Below are 23213 nucleotides of genomic sequence, written 5' to 3'. Positions count from 1 at the left end.
GAGCAAATAATAGGAGAATGGCAATAACTACAGGATTTCAGAGAACAGGGTAGAGCTTTCTATGAGCCATGTAACCTCCTGAACACCAAGAATTGAGAACAAGTAAAATAAATGATCCAGTGAGAGATTTTCTAAGGCAACAAATCTTAATAAAATAGGCTAAATTTCCCCCCTTGCTCCCTTCCTTCTATCCTTGCTTATTCTGTTCTTCAGAGTAGCTAGCTCCATTTAACATTAATAATCAGAAAGGTCCCAACAGGACCCATTCTCTATCCCTCTCACAACTACAGCCCCCTTCTGCACACACCAATTCCTTTCTTAGCTACTGGTTTTGTTCAAGTATTCACAGTCTGACCCGGAAAGATTAATTTATCTCCAGTTTTAGGTTTAGATTTAGTTCATATCTATTCCTGTCACAGAGAAATGAGAGGAACAACAGGCAAACTTGACACATTTGTGGTCTTGCTAAGCGGCTTACTGAGAAAGGTTTCTATTGTCTTCCTAATGTAAGCCCCAAAATAAAAATAAGAATCGATGTCCTTTATGAAGTTATAACAATTTATGTTTTCTTATTTAGAAAATAAAAGTATCTCTTTTTATGTCTTCCATTCTTGTAGCCCACCTTTCTCAGGCCCAGATCCTATGAAAACCTATAACATCATATTGAGAGGGATTGACATGATAGAATTTCCAAAGAAGATTGCCAAAAATGCTGCTAATTTAATTAAAAAACTATGCAGGTAAGCATTTCAACCACATTATTTTTGAAAGGCCGGTAATGTAAAAAAAATAGATTTCTTACCACAGTTTTTTTTTTTTTTTTTTAGGGACAATCCATCAGAAAGATTAGGGAATTTGAAAAATGGAGTGAAAGACATTCAAAAGCACAAGTAAGTATTCTCTCCTTGTAATTTAAGTTTAAAAAACCTGACAAGTACTTCCCAAGTCTGTTTTTTGTTTTGTTTTGTTTTGTTTTGTTTAAGTTAGTGGTTGTATAACTTATATAGTTAGCCAGAGGAAATGTATATTTTAATTCAAGGATTCCATTTCCTACCAAAATACTTAAAAAAAAAGTTCTCCACCGTATCATGCCCATATTTCCTTGATTAAAAATAATATTTTTCCAACCAGTTCCTAATTCGATAATAAGACAAAGGAAAACAAGAATCAAATATAGTCTTTAAAAAAGTAGAGTATCTTAAATATCAGACCTTATGCATGTTGCTGGATGTTCTAGAGTTAACCTCAGATAAACCTGTTGTTGTTTTTTTCTCTATTCATCTGTTTCTGTGATACTTACAGGAAATTCATATCCCTACCAGAGTAACTTATATACTGAAATATCTGTGAATATCTAAAAGGTCTGCTAAGAGTTTGGTGTAAGCATTTGCTAATGGAGAACTCTTTCAAAAAGACAAAAACACACACCACCAACAACAACCAATCTAACAAACAAAAAAACCCTTTGTGTTATTTGGTCCACATTTTCACAGAAAAGCTGTCCACAAAATATCTTCACTGTGTTAAAAAAGAAAAAAAAAGAGGAAAATGAGATGAGAAAGGTTAATTAACTGAGGCTCCCTAATGAATCAGTGGCAAAGATGTAAAGATAATGTTCTGTCCTGACTGTTCATGCCTGATTCTGCTTGCTTAAAATAAAATATTCAGTAAGACACAGGGCCAAACATGTTATGACATTTTTAAAGTTATAATGATAGTGTAGGAACAAGGTCATGCAGACATTATGACTGAAATTACTAGAATAAAAAGGAATTGCTTTTTAATTGGTGTTTAAAGAGTTGACGTTTCAATTTCTTGAAAGATGCATTTCACAAAATATTCTAATTTTTTAAAATCTGCAATTAAATGGAAAACATTGTTGTCACCTTGAAGATGTTTCCCTAATCACTTTCCATCAGTCATGGACATCATATATGTTGCATTGAGAAGGTTTTAACTGAGGTAAAATGCTTTTAACTCTTACTTTTTTCCTTTCCTAGATGGTTTGAGGGCTTTAATTGGGAAGGCTTAAGAAAAGGCACCTTGACACCTCCTATAATACCAAGTGTAAGTAGACCTTCCAGTTTGTCTGTGTTTGTCCACACGAAGGCATTTGTCCGTCATCAGGAATCTATTTTATATTTCATCAACACTAATAAAAGAGAAAAATGGTAATTGGCATACGACGATACCCTTTTCATTGGCTAATCAGGGCTATATGCAAATTAACTGCCAACTAAGATTGGCAGTTAACTGTCAACAAGATGGCGGTTAATTTGCATATGTAGGCACAATGCAGGGAGGCGAAAGGGAAAGCAGGAAGAAGCCCCCTGCCACTGACAGTGATCGGAAACCCAGGGGGGAGCTAAGAGCTGGGGGGCAGGGCAAAGGCGGCCCTGGGGCCGCCTTTGCCCTGCCCCCCAGCCATGATCAGAGAATCAGGTGCCTTTTCCACCCTGGCCAGTGATAGCAGGAAGTAGGGGTGGAGCCAGCGATGGGAGCTGGACACGGTCGAAGCTGGCAGTCCCAGGAGCTAGGGGTCCCTTGCCTGGGCCTAAAGCGAAGCCCATGATCACGGGGCTGCTGCAGCTGTGGGTCCCCGCTGCCCGGGCCGGACACCTCAGCCAGAGGCATCCTGCAGGGGCAGGGGCGGAGCCCGCGCAATCGCGGCGCCCCCCGCTGCCACTGCAGGTCCCCGCTGCCGGGGCCGGACGCCTAGGCCAGAGGCGTCAGGCCTGGGCAAGGGGCCGATCCTGCGATTGGAGGGTGATGGGGGTCAACGCCTGAGGGCTCCCAGTATGTGAGAGGGGGCAGGCTGGGCTGAGGGACACTCCCCCCCACACACACCCAGTGCACGAATTTCGTGCACCGGGCCCCTAGTCTGATTATAAGATAAAACTGTAAAGATAACAGAAGTACCACATTAAAATAATTACATCCAAAACCCAAGCTTAAAAACAGATAAGCTGGGAGATGGTTATTATATATGTATTTTAACATTACCTTTTTTGACTATTCATTCTCATTTAAGTTTATTTCATTTGTGAATAAAAGCTGACTTTTAGTATGGTAAGTGTTAAATATATACTGGCATAGACAGAAGAGTATACTGAATCTCCAGCAACCAGGTGTGGTTTTTTTTTTCCATTACAAACTCTATACATCATTACCCAAGAATAAGGATACATTATTCAACAACTTTAATGAATTTGTCATATTCATGAATTATTACTAGAAATATGTATACTTTAAATTTCTTCACGTGTGTTCAGTATACAGTATATTATGTGAGTATACTTGGGTGAGTTAGGATAATGTGTGTTTTATTTTTTACTTATGAATCCTGTTTACTCTCTACCTTGCTTTGTCTCCAATAGTCTACCAGCGGTTCTCAACCTGTGGGTCACGACCCCTTTGGCGGTCGAACGAGCCTTTCACAGGGGTCGCCTGAGACCACCCTGCATATCAGATATTTACATTACGATTCATAACAGTAGCAACATTACAGTTATGAAGTAGCAACGAAAATAATTTTATGGTTGGGTCACAACATGGGGAACTATATTTAAAGGGCCAGAAAGTTGAGAACCACTGGTACCCATAAGAGCCACATCAAAGCATTTCTTTACCCTCTGGTTTCTGGTAGGGTATGGTCAGCAGACCAGCAACAATTTTCAACTGCTATGGATTCCTGGCCAAAATGTTTCATTTATGCCCCCACATAGTTCCTCCTCCCTTGTTCCTGTCTTCAAACTGTATTACAAAGCCACAATATTCAAAACAATATGGTGTTGGCAGAAAAGTAGACACACAAAAATGGAAGAGAATTGAGAGCCCAGAAGTAAAGCCACACATATATGGGCAACTAATTTCTCATAAAGTGTCCAAAACACAATAAAGAAAGCCTCTTCAATAAACACTGTTTGGAAAATTGGAAAGCCACATGCAAAAGACTGAAACTAGACTGCTATCTGACACCATATACAAAAGGTCATCGTTCAAAATGGGTTAACGATTAGAGTATAAGACCTAAAACAATAAAATACATAGAAGAAAATGTTGAATCTAAACTATGGGTCTGGATTTCAAAGGGGTTTTTGTGAACTTGACCCCAAAATCAAGGGAAGTAAATGTGAAAATTAATGGATGGGACTACATCAAATTAAAAATTTCTGCACAGCAAAAGGAACCATCAACAAAAAAGGCAACCAATTAAATGGGGGTAACATTTGCAAATGTTACCTTTGATAAGGTTCATATATCCAAAAAAAAAGAACTCATTCAACTCAACAACAACAACCCTAACCAATTAAAAAATAGGCAAAGGACCTGAACAGACACTTTCCCAGGAAGACATCCAGATGGCCAACAGGTACATCAAGAGATGCTCAACTTCACTAGCTATGAGGGAAATCAAATCAAGACCACAATGAGATACCACCTCACACCTGTTTGAATGGTTGTTATCAACAAGACAAGAAAAAACAAGTGTTGGAGAGGATGTGGAGAAAAGAGAACCCTGGTGCATTGCTGGTGGGAATGTAGATTGGTGTAGCCTCTATGGAAAAACAGTATCGATGTTCCTAAAAAAAATTACGAATAGACCAATTATAATACCTAGCAATCCCTCTTCTGGATATCTACCCCCCAAATTTTGAAAACACTTAATTTGTACTCCTGTATTTATTGCAGCATTATTCACAATAGTCACAAAAGGAAACAATCTATGTGTCCTCCGATGGATGATTGGATAAAGAAGATGCTTCCATATATACAATGGAATAGTGCCCAGCCATAAAAAGATGAAATTCTGCCCCCAGATTACTTTGAGGCACTATCAGACACAACTGTGTTCTTTTGCTCTTTGATCAGACTGTAGGGGAGAAAAAAGAATTCTCTTCTTAAACTCTCTTTTGTTAAATAGCCAGTCCACTAAGGAGACTAAGGGGTTTATATTAAGTTGAAATAGGTTTTAATTGATCACATTATATTTTTCATGCAATGCTGCATCTTAACTAAGGGGAGAGGGCTGCTTTGTGGTCCTGAGCCCTTCATATGGATGCCCTTCATTTTGGACTAACTCAAGACTGCTCTTTAGACAGAAACATAACCCTACTTCTAAAGATTTATTTCTATGTTCATGTTTATGTTTATTTACAAACAAAGGGAAAATGGCATTACCATGTCTCACATTACAAATGCTAATTGCATTCATGAAGTTTTGTTTTTAGAACGAGAGTAGAATGAGAAACTTGAAGGAATAAATATTAAGCCTACACTATCCCAAACTAAATTTATCAGGGGTCTCCATTTATGTAGTGGTAATATTAAATGGGTACATTTGTATCTGTAAATGGTTTTAAATATTAGAATATGAGGGAAAACAAGTGTGCTTCTTCACTACTTTTACCAATGCTCTACAGATTGAACTGTGCCCAGTAAATTTGCAAGAGTTTTGCTTGAGTTTAGAAATGGCTCATTATTCTACATGGAATAAATATACAAAATCCTAAAGATGGCCTTCAAGGCTCTATATAACCTAACTCCTCCCCATTTACCTATTTCTCACCACATTCCCCTTCTCTCTTAGCAGCCAAGTTGGCCTCTCTTGGTTACTTCAGCATGGAGCACTCTCTCACCTCAGGACATTTGCATGTGCTATTCCCTCTTTATCAAACTCATTGATTTGTAGGTTTAAAAGAATACTTTTTCAAAGAGGCTTTCCATGATGACACTTATACTCTCATGGCACCTTTTCTCTTTCATAGCACTGACCAAAATGTACAACAAATAATCACAAAAATCTATAGATAATCAATCACACAATAGCAGTATATTTCTTACTAGAGTAAAAACTCCATGAGGGCAAGAACCATATTTATTTGTACTCACCACTGTGACTCCCATTACACCAAGCACAAAACCTGCTATCCAGTAGACACTCAAAAAAAACAACAAAACAAACAAAAACAACAACAACACAGCCATTTGATTAGGGAATGAATAAAAAATGCTATTTTAACATCAATCATGGGATTTGCTAAAAATTCAGACACCCTGTTACTGTTCATTCTCTCATTTCTAGGTTGCATCACCCACAGACACAAGCAATTTTGACAGTTTCCCTGAGGACAATGACGAACCACCACCCGATGACAACTCAGGATGGGACATAGACTTCTAATGTCATTTCTCTTACCTGCTTCTGCCTTGCTGAAGACAGCTTTTTCTGAGACACAGCTGCCAGCAAACCTGAGGGAAAGAGAGAAGATTTATGCTCGGGGTCACCATGATGCCTTTGATCGATGCTGCTCCAGTAACTACAGTGGCATTAGGACTTATTGCTTAGACGACAGTAGTGCTCTTTACATGTTTTCTGTTTGAACCTAAAAATAGCAGTGGACATGGTGGTCCTGAAGCAAAAGCCTCTCACCAGTAAAAGGATGTTTTCTATTGTTGCAATGATCTTGCTTCGCTCTGATTCTAATTTGAAAGACAGTAAGAAACACTTCAATCTAGTCAGAGAGTCTGTACCTTGCTAGAATTATCAAGAAGATTAAAAAAATAGTAATATATAGGGTACGATAGATTTCTATGGTACAAAAACTGGGCTCTTCCCTTTCTTCAAGTGAGGGTTGTAGGATCTATTACCGCAGGCCGGTGTATATACCGTACAAACGAGGACCACGCATCTGTTGGTCACAGAGTTCATGTCAAACCAGTGGTAGAAGTTCATGATTTCATTTCCCAGCAGTGCTGATGACAAGACTGAATGTTACCTTTCCTTTCTGACAGATTTCAAAAATTGACATGTTAAAAGCACAACTGCTATGAATTCTGCTGAGAACTCTCATAGCAGGTATATATGCGTTTTTCACAGAGGAATTGAAATAAAAAAGCATGCATGAATTCGTTTGTTTTTGATAAACTGGCATGACAGAGTGGGGAAAAAGCAATTCACAACCATTTCATATTTTTTGAAAATATTGTGTTTAAAGATGGTCCTGGAAATAAGTGACTAGCAGCCAATTGGTTTTTATTTATTACCTAACACACCCTCAAACTGAGGCTTAAAATATTCCCTTTTATAAAAATAAACCCTAGGGGTCAGGGTGGGGCGGGATGGAGAGGGATCAAGATTCATCCAAAAAAATAAAAATAAAAAACTATATAGGTGCTATGTATATCTTTCATCTGTAAATGTCAGTGTCTGAACAGACAACACAAATTCTAATCATTACATGTGTAGCCAGAGACTCAAGCATTTCCACCACATTTATCAAACCAAACTCCTGTCAGATTTTACTTATACAACATAGACTGGGTTGAGGGAGAAAGGTGATTAAAAACTGTTTGAACTAGCTTCTTGTCTTAGGCCTGAACCCCTTCTCCCCCCTCTAAAAAAAAAAAAAAAGGAAGAAAGCAAAAATCATTGAGATTTGTCTACTCGTCAGATGAGAAACCTTCCTTATGTGAGGTCGGGAAACAAGACAAGAACTTGGCCATATATTGATAACCTTTTAATGAATTAGCTGAGATGAGTCCATGTGAAAGTAGGAAGGAAGTAGAGAGGAGAACAATAAAGTGAGCTAAATAGAACAAAAATATTACAACCCTGAAATATCATATTCCCTAGAAAGGGTTGGATTTGAAAATATCACACTGATTTTGCTGTTTTCACATGGGGAAAAGGATCAACAGTTTAAACTGAGTCCTTTGTTGGCAGGCTAGTTGACTATTAATAGTCATAAGCAACAGAACCACTGGGAAGCTTTACCTAGACAAATAGCATTGTATCTAGCATTGTATCTACTCAGACAAGTGCATAGCTTACAAGTTGTCATCCTGATTTGGAACTGTGTGTGAATTTGGTGTATTACATAGGGGTTTGCATTTTTCCAGTAGAGAGTTTTTTTTTTAAAAAGTCAAACAAGTGTAGACATTTCTGAAAAAAATATATGTCCACCTAGAATCTCTGTGGTCGGCAAACTGCGGCTTGAGAGCCACATGCGGCTCTTTGGCCCCTTGAGTGTGGCTCTTCCTAAGCCTTAGGAGTATCCTAATTAAGTTAATAACAATGTACCTACCTATATAGTTTAAGTTTAAAAAATTTGGCTCACAAAAGAAATTTCAATCGTTATACTGTTGATTTTTGGCTCTGTTGACTAATGAGTTTGCCGACCACTGACCTAGATCATTACACTGTATCCAAGAAGGCATATGTTATTATTTTAGTTTGAATTGTCCATACTAAGACTACTTTAGAGTATATCTTATCAAAATATAATAATCTAAGAAACATTTGGAAAATAAAAATATTAAAGGCATATTATTATAATTAGGATAAAATTAAATTAAACTTTTATTCTAAGATGTTATTTTTGTGTTATTGAATTTTTCTCTCCCTTACAATTTCTCAAAATTGATCTAGTCCCCAAAATATCCACTTCCTTCTACAGATTTTAGAATATAAAATTAAACACACCCATCTAAAGTCCAGCTACATATGCTAATTTCGAAGTTTTATATTACTTTTAAAATATACAATTTTGGTATTATGGTTAATGTTCAGTGATTTTTGTTAAAAGATAGAGTGGGCTAGGCATGCTAGATTATTAACTTTACCTAGTCTTTAAGTAAAATAATCTGCTCCTGCAACTTTTCAAATATCTCAATCGCCCCAGAGATTAGCATTTACTATGGATTTTGGAACTGTGGTTCAAGTCTAAGACAACCAATATGTGCAAGTTCTATAGGAGGAAACAGTAGTATTCAGCATAATGTACCTGTAGGTCATTTCTCCCACCTGTTTTTGCATATTTGTTAATTTCATCGATGGAATTGCATTAAGATGCCTAAAGCAATCACCCAGAAATTATAGTGAACTACATCATCCAAGAATTACTAACAGAGAACATTCATTTAATTTTCAACATTGAATTTTAAGGATTTAAATCTTGTCTTAATGAAGACACTAGGGCTAAAATTCATGGTCAGCTTCATAGAGTGTGTCTCGCGTTACTTCTCATTTTTTCATGCCCTCTCTGTTTTCCCACACTAAAGAACATCTGGGTAAGTTAGAATAGTGACAACCTGTTTGATTTGTTAACTGACTTTCTTGTTAATACTTCAAGTATGGGAAATAAGGGCTTTCTGTGTATCTTGACTTACAGGAAAACTGAAAACTGCCAAGTAAAGGAACAACATAATAGTGTATATCAGATAGATTAAGTAACATTATAAAAATGATATCTGGAAAATTGCTATGAATGATTTTTTACATTTGTACCTTCTTTGTTATTAATATATGAATCAGATTCATGTGGCATTTAAAACATTTATGTTTATTATATTCTTTACAAGTCCTAATTTTAATTTAAAATTATGGGATATGCGTGTGAACTACACATGTATAATATATAAATTTAACTATTGAATTTTCCTTGTTTCATTTCTAAATGACCACACTGATGATAAACTTAAATTGAAGGAAGTCAGCTACCATATTGAAATTAAGGCTATTGGAACTGATTTCATGCAATAGAGGTGATCTGTGCATTATCCTTAACAATGTTTTCTTTCACAATAGGACCACAGACAAATATTTATGTAAATAGGTATTTTTGTGTGATATTTTGTGGTACATATAACTTTTTTTAGTGTTTCACAGCATTATTATTTCATTTTGTTTGTATTGAATAATGTTTTTAGGTCTAAGTAGACTTGAATTAATGTCATAATTGTCAGTATTATTGAAAATTATGTCAACTGTACTGTTACTCATCTGTCCCATAGTTTAGAACACAACCTGGCTATCTGGCATTGTTGCAAGTGCCTTAAATTCATGGCATCCTATTTTAAAAAGAACAAATTTGGTGTTATGCTGCATGACAAAGACAAACACACCTCAAAATGTTGTCCTTTCTTAGCTTGCTGCGTTTTACAGTTCTTTCTGCTAACAATTTATAAGCCTTTATTATATAATATTGATGAATTACAGAAATGATGAAGTTGTTCTCTTATTTCTGTTAAATGTACCAGAGCTGTGTATCTGTTAATGAGATACAGCGTCATTTCTGTGAAATGTATAAATGTATGTGCAGGTCAAATTAATATATGACATACTATCAGTCTGTACACAGGTATTCCTGTTTTGCTAAGCTGTGAAGATTCAGTTTAGAAGATTAGTACTACCAAGTTCTAGTATATTTTATAGACTCCATTAATAAAGGTCCAACTCAAAAGAAAAATTCGAAAATGACTGCTCACCAAACCTCGTTATGAAACCAATGATGAAAAAGTACCTTGGTGCACCACTCAACAAAACAGGATGCTTTCTCTGAGTTCTTGTATATGCAAATCATTTATGAGGCAAGTTTTCAACAGTCCTAGAAAGCTGAACATTGGCACTGTGTTGTTAGCCCTCCTCTCTATCGGCCCCTGCGTCAACAGAGAGCTCTGGGACCTTAGCAATGACTCAGAGGTTGGGCTTTTCCAGTAGAGGGACATTTCTTTGAGCTTCATCTATCAAATTTATTTCAATGTATGATGTTTTTACAACTGGTCAGTTCTTTTGTACTCTTACAGCTATGGTTACTTGTTTGCCCTCTTACAATTTGTTCTACATGAAAGAGTTCTTTGTTAGTCAGAATGCAACAACTGTCATCAAATGGTCATTGACCACTTGCACTCTTTTGATGTAGATTAAAACTTTTTCATAAACTTAACCTGCTTTGATTTGCTCTGTATTTTTCCTGCAGCTGTAATTGCCGAGTGCCTGTTGTATACTTTATAGAGTTGAAATAAAAAAAAAATAATTACTTTTGAACTTAGTTGATGTTTAATTCCAGACAAGATTCCAAGAATTGATATATGTATCATACTAAAATTGAAATACTGTATAGGGCTAGTGAAGAATGTCACTACAGCAATGTAGAAAATACTTAAAACCAGGTGCCCTACATGAAATAAAACCAAAGATTTTGTATGCATATATGCATAACCCATGGACACAGACAATAGGGTGGGGTGGGAGGTGAGGGTGGACTAGAAGGGTCCAATGGGGGGAAAAAGGACACATGTAATACTTTCAAAAATAACAATTTTAGAAAATAATGCATTATGAGCTCATATAAAATGAATCCAACAAAAAGAGCCCAAACAGCCACAACAATCTTGATAAAAAAGATGAAAGTTTGAACTATCACACTACCTGACACCAAACTATACTACAATATGATAGTAATCAAAACAGTATGGTGCTGGCATATTAACAGACACATAAATCAATAAAACAGGGAGCCCAGAAATAAACCCATGTTTATGTGCCAATTAATCTATGACAAAGAAGGCAAGAATATGCAAAGTGGTAAAAACAGTCTCTTCAATAAATAGTGCTGGGGAAGCTGAACAGATCCATGCAAAAAGAAACAAAATTAGACCACTTTCTTATACCATATACAAAAATAATCTCAAAATGGGTTAAAGATGTAAATATATGAACTGAAACCATAAAGCTCCTGAAAAGATACATAAGCAATAAACTCTTTAATATTATCTTAGCAATTTTTTTTTTGGCTATGACTCCTAAGGCAAAGACAACAAAAACAAAACTAAACAAATAGGACTACTTTGAAGCTTTTGCACCCCAAAGGAAACCATCAACAAAGCAAAAAGACAACTTACTGAATGGTAGAAGAATTTGCAAATCAGATATCTGGTAAGGGATTAATATCCAAAATAAATAAACTCAGACAATTCAACATAAAACAACAACAATCTGATTTTTAAAAAATGGACAGAATACCTGAATACATATTTCTCCAAAGAGGACACACAGATGGCCAAAAGACATAGGAAAAGATGATTAGCCTCACTAGTCATCAGAGAAGTCCCCCACCTGTCAAAATGGCTATTATCGACAAATCAACAATCAAGAAGTATTGGTGAAAATGTGGGAAAAGGAACCCTTGTGCACTGTTGGTGAGATTGTAAATCAGTGCAGCCACTATGGAAAACACTATGAAGAGTTCTCACAAAAATTAAAAATAGAACTACTTGATGACCAAGCAATTCCACTTCTGGGTATTTATCAGAATAATTTCAAAACACCAATTTGAAAACATATATGCATCCCTACGTTCATTGCAGGATTATTTACAATAGCCAAGATATGGAAGCACTCTAAGTGGCCACTGACAGATGAATGGATAAAGATGTGGTATATACACACAATAAAGTACTACTCAGCCATAAAAAAGAAGTAAATGTCACCCCAATAAAAATATTTTTTTTTAAAAAAGAAGGATATCTTGCCATTTGATACCACATGGATGGATCTTGAGGGTATTATGCTAAGTGAAATAAGTCCAAAAAAGAAAGACAAATACCATATGATTGATTGTACTCCTATATGGAATACTAAACAAACCAAAACAAACAAAAACAAACTCATACTACTAGATACACAGAATAGATTGGTGGGTTGGGAGAAGGCAAAATGGGTGAAGGATCAATTGTATGGTGATGTATAACTAGACCATTTTTTAAAATATATTTTTATTGATTTCAAAGAGGGAGAGAGAGAGAAAAACATCAATGATAAGAATCATTGATTGGCTGTCTCCTGCACACCCCCTACTAGGGATGGAGCCACAAACCAAGCATATGCTCTTGACCAGAATTGAACCTGGGACCCCTCAGTCTGCAAGCAGATGCTCTATTTACTGAGCCAAACCAGTTAGGGCTAACTAGACCCTTTTTTTAAAAATCCTTACCTGAGGATGTGTTTTTATTTTCTTTGTTAGAGAGCAAAAGAGCGGGGGGGGGGGGGGGGAGAAAGAGAGGAAGAAAGAGACACATTGATCTGGCTGCCTTCCATCCATGCCCCAACCAGGGATTGAGTCCGCAACCTAGGTATATGTGCCCTGACCCAGAGACCTTTTGGTGCACGGGATGATGCTCCAACCAACTGAACCACACAGGCCAGGCCTATAACTAGACTTCTGATAGTGATCACTTTATAGTGCATACAGATGTTGAATTATAATGCTGTACACCGATTTTACCTATAAATCAAAAACAAAGAGCAACCAATAGCCCTTGTACAATACTGATATAAAAATAAAATAATGATTGCTTGTTATGTATGTTGCAAATATCTTCGCCTTCTCTGTAATGTCTTTTTATGTTGTTTTATTGGGGTCAAATTATCAATCTGTTCTATATAATTTATAATTTTTCTCTTATATAATAAGACTTTTCTATTAAGTCAAAAGGATATAGAGATAGAGTCATAAACTTCTGAAAATTCTAAAATTTACCATTTAGAATAGACCTTTAATCTCACTGGAATTAATTTTTTAAATGAATGGGACTATGTTTTACTTCTATTTTTACCATATAGTTATCCAATTTTCTTAGTTCACATGCACACACACACACACACACACACATATACACACATATGAATTTATATATACACATGAAAATACACAGAAAAGAGTTTGCATATAGACTCAATTTCCTTCCATTACTTCTTTCAGCAGTATTACTAAGCTGTCTTTTTTAACACAGCTTTATAAAGATTCTTTACATCTTATAGGGCATCTCCCCACCTTTGTTGCTCTTTTTAAAATTGTCTTAGTTATCACCCTTTTTTCCTTATATAAATGTTAGAACCAAATGGTCACATTTCACAAAAATTTCTTTTAGGGTTTTGATTAAAATTACTTGGAATTTATAAATTTGGGGGAATTTATAATCTTTGATACTAACTTTTTCCACCCATGGACACATGTACTTATTATTTACATTTTCTAAAATGTCTTTTAAAACATTTTATAAGAGAACTTACGCACCTATATAATTTTTTGCTAAAGAACATCTTTTAACATATTATATTCTTGAAGTCTTTTATTAAAGAACTTCAATTGATTTTTTATATATTGCTTTTATGTCCAGCATCCTTGCTGAAATTTTACTAATTCATTTGTTTATCTCTTTGGTTATTTCTAAAGATAATACTATCAATTCTGAATAATAAAATATTTTTATTTCATTCATCCTAGTTCCAATTATTAATTTATTTTCTTGAAGTTATAGACTGGCTAGAATCCCAACTAAGTATAAAATAATGATATTACAATTACCACTCTTGCTTTTTCCAGATTTAAAGTTTTACCATTAGATGTCTGATATAGCAACTCAGTTGCATAAAATCTTTTTCAGCATATATTGGAATGGTCATATGGTTTTCTTCAAGATCTGTTTTTGTGGTATACTTGGCAGAAATGTGAATGGACTTCTAGTATTAAACTATCTTGCTTCTTCGGTATAAATTAATCTTTGTCACAATATGAATTTTTAATACATTGTTCTAGTTTAGATTTTTGTGTCTGTGATCTCAAGACAACGGCCTGTAATTTATCTTTCTTTAATTATTCTTTTCTGGTTTCTGTATCAAGGTTATATAGCCTTAGAAGTTTGGTCAAGTCTTTTCTTCCAGAGAACAGAAATATATGCCTATATATCTACATCACTCATAATCAGTAAGTTTTAAAATGAAAAGAAACCATTTCCACCCATCAGATTTTCAAATTAATATTTTAAATAGAAAAAAATTGGTTAAAATGTGCAGCAATGTAAAATTCTTACATACTGATGGTACAAATGTGAATTCTTACAATCATGTTGAAGAACAATTTTTCAATATTTAATAAAATTGAAAATGTCCATATTTTAAAACCCAGTGCTACTGCTCATTAGTCTATTTCCTAGAAAAAAAATCAAAAGTATTCAGAAGATATATGTAAGGATACTCACAGAAGCATTCTGAAATAGAAAAAAAAGAAATTGAAATATTTATCACCTGGATAATGGGCCATAAAATGTGATATATTCAAACAATAGCATGTTATACTGAAGTAAAAATAAATGTATTAGCTAAATTTATTATGTATGAATCTCACAAACAATGCTGAATGAAAAAACTGCATGATAGCAAGATAACAGTCTGATAGCATTAATATAATTTTTTAAATGTTCAAGAACTTTTATTTCTGGGGAAATGACCAGTTAAGTTATTCAAGAGTAACCTTGCTAAAGAAAAAGAATTTATATATATATATATATATATATATATATATATATATATATATATATGTATGTATATACACACACACACATACACACACATACACACACACACACACACACACACACACACTAGAGGCCTGGTGCACAAAAATTTGTGCACTCAGGGGTGTCCCTCAGCCCTGCCTGTGCCCTCTCACAGTCTGGGACCCCTTGGGGGATGTCCACCTGCTGGCTTAGGCCCGCTCCCTGGGGGATTGGGCCAAAGCTGGCAGTCAGATATCCCTCTGGCAGCTCAGGAGCTCTCGGGGGATGTCCACTTGCCAGTAGGGAGCAGGCCTAAGCTGCAGTCGGGCATCCTTAGCGCTGCTGAGGCAGGAGAGGCTCCTACCACCACTGCTGTACTGGCAGCCATCAGTCTTGCTTGTGGCTGAGCAGAGCTCCCCCTGTGGGAGCGCACTGACCACCAGGGGGTAGCTCCTGCTTGAGCTTCTGCCCCCTGGTGGTCAGTGTGTGTCATAGTGACCAATCATTTCCAGTCCTTCTGCTGTTAGGATCAATTTGCATATTATCCTTTTATTATATAGGATAGAGGCCTGGTGCATGGGTGGGGGCTGGCTGGTTTGCCCTGAAGGGTGTCCCGGATCAGGGTGGGAGTCCCGCTGGGGTGCCTGGCCAGCCTGGGTGAGGGGCTGAGGGCTATTTTCAGGCTGGCCACAGGCCCTTCAGTGTGGGGGTCCCCCCTGTGGTGCCTGTTCAGCTTGAGTGAGGGGCTGATAGCTGTTTGCAGGCTGGCCACAGCCCCTTCAGGGTGGGGGTCCCCCATGGGGTGCCTGGCCAGCCTAGGTGAGGGGCTGATGGCTGTTTTCAGGCTGGCCACAGTCCCCAGCCACCCAAGCTCCTAGTGGAGGCTGGCTGGAAGCAGGTATCTGGGATTTATTTATCTTCTATAATTTGAACTTTGTTGCCTTGAGCAGAGGCCACAGCCAGCCAGGGAAGGCTGGAAGCTTGGATTCCTCCATCGCCAGGGCAACCAAGCCTCCTGCTTGCTCCAGCTCCATGGCTGCCGGCTGCCATCTTGGTTGGGTTAATTTGCAAACAGTTCATCTGATTGGCTGGTGGGCATGGCTTGGGGCATAGTGGAGGTGCGGTCAATTTGCATGTTTCTCTTTTATTAGAATATATATATATTCCTCCTTAAAAGTCTCAAAAATAGCTAGAATGACTACACCATAAACCAAGAAATAGCTAAGCCAAAATCTAAGAGAAAGTAGGACCCATGAGAAGTGGGTTACTGAAGCTGTTTTCCTTGAGAACAGTCTGGCAAAGTTGAATTTGGTAAAGCTTAATTTTGGTTTTTGAACAACTGGGACAAGGGATGTAGATAGAAGTCAATGTCCAGAGATTGTCATTTATTAAAAATTGAAGTAGATAAACATACCATTAAATAAATTATATTTATAACAACTGTACCTATTTTACTTCATTTTATTATCTAATTCTTGGGGTTATTTACACCAATTGTACCTTTGTGGTGGAAATACTTCATAGTTTAACCGTGAATCACACATCAGATTTAATAATAATAAATTGATTAGAAAAATAGTGAGCAGACTATGATGCAATTTCATTTGTTGAATCATGGCTGAATTACACCCACAGGTTTGCTGTGTATACAAAAGCATCTATAATAGTGGTTCTCAACCTTCCTAATGCTGTAACCCTTTAATACAGTTCCTCATGTTGTGGTGACCCCCAACCATAAAATTATTTTTGTTGCCACTTCATAACTGTAATTTTGCTACTGTTATGAATCGTAATGTAAATATCTGATATGCAGGATGTATTTATGCGACCCCTGTGAAAGGGTCATTTGACCCCCTAAGGCAGCTGTGGGCAAACTACGGCCCGTTTGAAATGAATAAAACTAAAAAAAAAAAAAAAAGACCATATACCCTTTTATGTAATGATGTTTACTTTGAATTTATATTAGTTCACACAAACACTCCATCCATGCTTTTGTTCCGGCCCTCCGGTCCAGTTTAAGAACCCATTGTGGCCCTCGAGTCAAAAAGTTTGCCCACCCCTGTCCAAAGGGGTTGTGACCCACAGATTGAGAACTACTGATCTATAAGAATCAATTGGCTATAGGATATTTGCAATAATGAGTATTAAACATTTTCTTACTATTTGCAAATTATGAGGTACATATCCTGTGAGTAAAATTTATAATATACATATGTATGTGTATTCAGAGTGTCCCCCCAAAATGTATACACACTTTAACAGCTGATAGCTCAATTTTGAAACAGAAATGTATTTTAATGAACACTGGCCTTTATAATTATTCAAAATGTGTGCATACATTTTTGGGGGAGGACTATATATATATATATATATATATACATATATATATATATATATACACACATACACACACACACACATATATATATGTGTACATATATATATATTAAAAGTGTAATATGCTAATTAGACTGGACGTCCTTCCGGATAAAGCCAGGGCTGTGAGGAAAGCCCAGGTCCCGGGTGCCAGAGGGAAGCCGGTGTCAGCAGCTGGGGGAAGGAAAGCCTACTCTTGCACGAGTTTTGTGCATCAGGCCTCGTGTGTGTGTGTGTGTGTGTGTGTGTGTGTGTGTGTGTGTATTCATTTTTTTAAATGCTGGTTGTTAACCATTTACAGGATACCACTAGTTCTAGGAATCCAATTACACAAGTACTCCACGTGACTTTTTCATTGTTGTCTTTTTGTTCTTTTTTTTGGGGGGGGGTTGTTTGTTTGTTTGGGGATAGAGGAAGGGAGATGGAAAGAGAGAAACATGGATTGGCTGTCTTCTGCATGCCCCCTACTGAGGCTCAAGCCTGCAACTCCTGGAATCTAACTAGTGACTTCTTGGTGCATGGGAGCATGCTCAACCAACTGAGCCACACTGGCCAGGGCTCTAGGTGATGTTTTGATCAGTAAGTCTGTGCAATCCTGAGCAAGGGCAATCTGTCCCATACCCATAGCTCTGCACCAGAATCATCTGGGATATTAAAATATAAATATTTCTGGGCCCTGCATCAGACATACAAAATGGGGACCCAGAGCAAGGCTCAAGAGATGTACGTATATGTAATGTTGGGGTGTGCAAAAGTTTGGGAAACACTGAATTTGGAATTATATTTTTATATTTTAACCTGAGGCAGAAAGTGAAGAGTTTGGAATTTGAAAAGTGACAGATCTGGTGGGAAGGTATAGATGAATTTGGTGGTGGAATTTTTCAAAGTGTAGCCAAAAGATGAACTACATTACACTGAATCAATGGAAAGGGTTAAAAAAGTAGTCATGCTATTTACCCAGATCTCTACAATCAAAAGAACTAGGAACCAGTTCTGCAAATATGCATTTTTAACATGCATTCTTGGGTTATTTTTATGTACACAACAGTTTAAGAATCACATACCTGTAGAGTTCTTAATCATCTTTTTGGGAAACTAGCACCTTAATTGATTAATACTTGCCTTTCAATGCCTACAAAAATAGAAAAGAATTCTATTATTTTCTCTCTCATTCCTTACACACTTGCAAAGAAAAGCTTCATTTATTTTAATTATATACTTACTAACTTACTAATCTCAGCTATTAATAAAATTATAGGAAGGTAATTTTCCACAGGAATTTAGAACTTTGTCTGCAAATTAGGAACCACTCAAACAAGAAATACATTTAGACCTCAGACTTCACAACTCTAGCCACTGCTCCCTCCTAAAATTATTAGCAACTGCAAATGATAGAAGCTAATGATATTATCAGAAGGAGGGAGCAGGATATGCTTTTGATAGAAAGCTAATTAGCCAGTAGATCCTCTACCTCCTAAGTAAGTTTGTGACTAAACTGAATTTACAAAGTTGTCTATAATTTGCAAAATGCTTTTCACTTGTTTAGAGTAGAAATTTACTCTAAAAAGTATTGTTCTTGTAAATGCACTTGGCTAGATAGAGAGAATATTGTGAGATGATAATGGAGACGTTGGTGGAGAACATAGCAGTATCGAAAAATGTGGACAGGGCCTAATCTAAAACAGCAAGGACATTTTGAAAAGTTTCATTTAGGTTGACTTGCGTCTTATTTTATTATACTAAAATAGTAGTATACAGTTTTATACTTGGCATCTAACTTATAGCTAAGAATTTAGTACACAAAAATAGTTATTGAATATTTGAATATTTAGAATTCATGTTTTCATACATTTCTAGAATCCTTTATTCTTGTACAGAAACCTTTTACAGAAGGATTTTTTTTATTAAGTTCAGAGAGAGGAAGAGAGAGAGAGAAACATTGATTGGCCATCGCCTACACACACCCCAGTCGGGGATGGGACCCACAACCTGGATATGTGACCTAACCAGGAATCAAACCCACCATCTCTTGGTATATGGGACAATGCTCCAACCAACTGAGCAACACCAGCCAGGGCATGAGAACATTCTTTTTCTCCCAGGATTTCTCTTTAAGAAAAATTTAGCTATCAGAGGAACTTTGGGAGCAGTTTAGAATTACTAATTTGTTAAATTAACAATGCATAACCACCAATAATAATTTTACCAATTACATATATTGTGCTAGGAGCTAAGCTTCCAGTATGTCATTTTATTACATTTTCTACTGTTCTATATGACTTGTATTATACTAGTAGAAAACTGGGCTCTAAAGAAATGGAAGTATCAGTGGATTGTAACTATTATTTTACATAAACATATAGGTTTATATCTTCTTTTTGAACCTGAAAACTTGAAATTGTTAGTATCTGCTTATTTACACAGGTAAAAAATAATATTCCCTGTTCCTAGCTGGTTTTTCTCAGTGGTTAGAGTGTCATCCCATGGACTGGAGGTTTGTGAGTTTGAGTCCCGTCATGGGCCCATACCTCGGTTGCAGCCCAGACCTAGAAACTTTTGGAAAACACTGAATTTGGAATTATATTCTAGCCTGAGGCATAAAGTGAAGCTGGTCAGGGCATGGGCTTGTGCAATAGGCAGCCAATCTATGTCTCTCTATCACATGGATGGTTCTCTCTCTCTTCTTCCCTCCCTGCCATTCTCTCTGAAAGCAATGGAAAAAAATACCCTCAGGTGAGGATTAACAAAAATAATAATAGTAATAATATTCTCTTATATTTTTATTCTCTCTAAATAGTTACATGTGTACAACCTTTTTTAAAATTTGTTTGGCCTAGAATTTTCCTATGATATTTATAATAATATGGAGACCTTAAATTTTGTATCTAGGAATAAGTAATGCAATGTAGAGCCTTTGGATAGAACTACAGTAGAACTACAAAGATTGAGAACCTGCATCTCAGATTCTAATGGTCATTTTTACTCTAATTTTTGAAGATATAGATTATTCTATGAATAAGATATTGTGTAAAATACTAAGAAGAACAAGAGCATGTTTAACCTAGAATGCAGCAAAAGTATACTGCAAGATTAATAAATCATTTACATCTTCCTACGAAGAATTTCAGAAACGCCACCAGGGGGCAGCAGAAGAGCGGGTTTCTCCCACTTGCTGCCAGACCCTGGAGACACAGCGGAGCCTGCTGTCCCTCGCTGCTTTAATCTTCCCCTCCATCGCCTTTCCTCTGCCCCCCCCCCCCTTTAATTAAGTCAGAAGGGCCCTGTACTTATTTGCCCATGAACTGACACAGCAAACCAACAGCAGGCATTGTAGTGTGAATGGATTTGCGACCAGGCAAGGGGCTTCAGCCCGGATTACCCGCCCCGCAGCCGGATGAATGTGCTGAGCACAAAGTCTGCTCAAAGCCGAGCAAACGGACTATTTGTGAAAATGCCATCCTGGCTCAAGTCTGATTAAGACCTGGGGTCCCCAGGCCGTTTGATCTTCGCTCATCAAAGGGAGTCCTAAACAAGCTTCATTTTACACTACTGTATGCCGGCCAAGGGTTGTGACACCAAAGTGCAGCCACCGTGAGCCTCTCCCGGGAGCTCGTGAACAATGAGCCCTGGTGGCTTGGTTGAGTGCAGAGCACCAGGCCCGGCCGCTGGGACGTCCTCCAGCACAGAGACTGCGCATGACTCTCAGGGCCTGACTTCGGTGTATTCTGGGTCTGCCCCACAGGCAGTTCCCCCACTTGCCTCCCTCCACCTTCTCTATTCCCGAACTCAGCTGAAAATTGGGTTTTTTTGTGTGACTTGGGGTGATGAAGAATCCTTACACTAATTATACATCCCTCCCCTTTCCCGCTAAAAGCTAGTAGTTCTGTTTCTAGCTGCCTCCTTGGTCCACTCCCTGGCAACTCTTAAGTCAGGGCCTTGGGACACGACAGTGTGTTCAAAGTCCTGTTTCCTTTTTTTTTCTTTTTTCCACCACAAGTCAGTTTTTCTTTTTTCCACCATTAGTCAGTTGGAGATTTAGAAATAGCTGGAAAATTCAGCTCTAAAACATTATAATCAATTTTGTCAAAGAAAATTTCTCTCATTCTCTTGCTTTCTTTTCAACTGCTGGGGGAGAGTGGTGTGTGTGTGTGTGTGTGTGTGTGTGTGTGTGTGTGTGTGTGTGTGTGTGTGTGTGACACCCCAAACTTGAGAGTTAAATGGCCTGATCAAGGTCCCATATTTGCCAACCAGCTAGCAGCTGTCACCCTAGAAGACCCCAGTACACAGAGTTCCAGCCCCCAACTCCTGACACCATGGCACAATACCATTCTTGGCCATGACCCTTGGACAGCTCCTGCATCATAAGGAACTCGGTGACATGGAGGAAAATGATTTTTCTCCAGATTTGGAGACTGTTTCAAGAGGATCTTGCATCCTGCTTTCCGTTGTTACTGGCCTATCTTCAGAGCTGGAAATGTCAAGTCTTTTAGGGGAATGTTAAGGGGAGGTATTTGCACTCCCTGTAACTACACACCATGGATCCTTCTGAGTGTCACCACATCAGGAAAAGTTCCCTCTGGGTTTTAGTCAAAGGTTTCTAGGTCTGGGCTCTATTCTCAGATTAGTTTTTAATATCCCACTCCTTTAAAGCATTCCTTCTGAGCTGGGTTGAAAGCGACCATGGGGTCTGGTTTATCTGGGCTGGCCATCTCCACTGACCAAATAAACATAATCATTGTCAAATCTCGCCTTCTCTGTGTACTGAGGAGTGCAGAAAAGCCCAATCCAGCCTCTTGGGAGTCGTAGCGGGGGCCTGGTCCAAAAACTCTTTTAACATCATGAAGCGCATGAAAACTAAAATCTTTTAAAGGCCAATGAGAAAGTCATAATATTTTTTTTACTAAACTCATAAAGAAGGAATCCCTACTATAAATTCAAGATTGGTACCAACAAAAATGTTGGCAACACTCACCATAAGGAATGACATTCATGCAATGTTTTCCCAGTGAAGTAAAATTAAATGGCAACAGATCTGCTTCCTTTGATTTAATAAACAGATAAAATGAAAGGAGGAAAGGAAGGGGGGGAGAGGAAGGGAAGAAAGGAGGGAAGAAAGAAGGGAGGATAGGAATGAATTAAAAATGCAGCAGTCACACAAGAATCCCAAATAACAAAAATGGAAAAATAGTTTGCAAATGCCACAGTATTTTGGGAAATGTATTTGTCTGCCTGTCTTCCTCATGAACGAAGGGGTTGATGAGTATTCTGTGCCTGGCATAGGGTGCTTAAAATGTGAGGAAGGCACATATTATCGTGCAATTCCTGAGTTATGAGGTTTGATTCCACTTTGGTAAACATATTTTACCTATTTAAAAATGTAATGCAAAATATTAAACTTATTGCATTAATTGTGGTCATATTTAAACCAGATCAAAAGGGAGCCAGGGTTCCTTACAGAATGACATAAACTGGATTTAATAAATTAAATTCAGCAAAGTCATCAGTACCCTCTTTCCCTTGTTGATCACAAGTCCTGGACCTTTTCCTATCTTCCCGATGACCTAATGCAGTGGTTCTCAACCTTCCTAATGCCGTGACCCTTGAATACAGTTCCTCATGTTGTGGTGACCCCAACCATAAAATTATTTTTGTTGCTACTTCATAACTGTAATTTTGCTACTGTTATGAATCGTAATGTAAATATCTGATATGCAGGA

At 37.3% G+C, this 23213-nt stretch overlaps 1 protein-coding gene across 4 annotated transcripts in view; it reads left to right on the top strand.

Moving 5' to 3' along the window:
- Positions 1–7429, top strand: part of PRKG1 (protein kinase cGMP-dependent 1) — a 1080615-nt gene extending 1073186 nt beyond the window's left edge. For all 4 annotated transcript variants that reach the window (XM_059662699.1, XM_059662698.1, XM_059662700.1 and 1 more), the window contains 4 exons: positions 618–740; positions 828–890; positions 2001–2067; positions 6086–7429. In XM_059662699.1, the coding sequence (XP_059518682.1) occupies positions 618–740; positions 828–890; positions 2001–2067; positions 6086–6184 (352 nt within the window). In that variant the 3' untranslated portion in view covers positions 6185–7429. The remainder of the gene's footprint in view (positions 1–617; positions 741–827; positions 891–2000; positions 2068–6085) is intronic.
- The last annotated feature ends 15784 nt before the right edge of the window (positions 7430–23213 follow it).

This window comes from Myotis daubentonii, chromosome 13, assembly GCF_963259705.1.
Source record: "Myotis daubentonii chromosome 13, mMyoDau2.1, whole genome shotgun sequence".
Taxonomy (NCBI): domain Eukaryota; kingdom Metazoa; phylum Chordata; class Mammalia; order Chiroptera; family Vespertilionidae; genus Myotis; species Myotis daubentonii.
The sequence above is the reverse complement of the archived record's forward strand: the minus strand, read 5'-3'. Positions and strand labels throughout refer to the sequence as shown.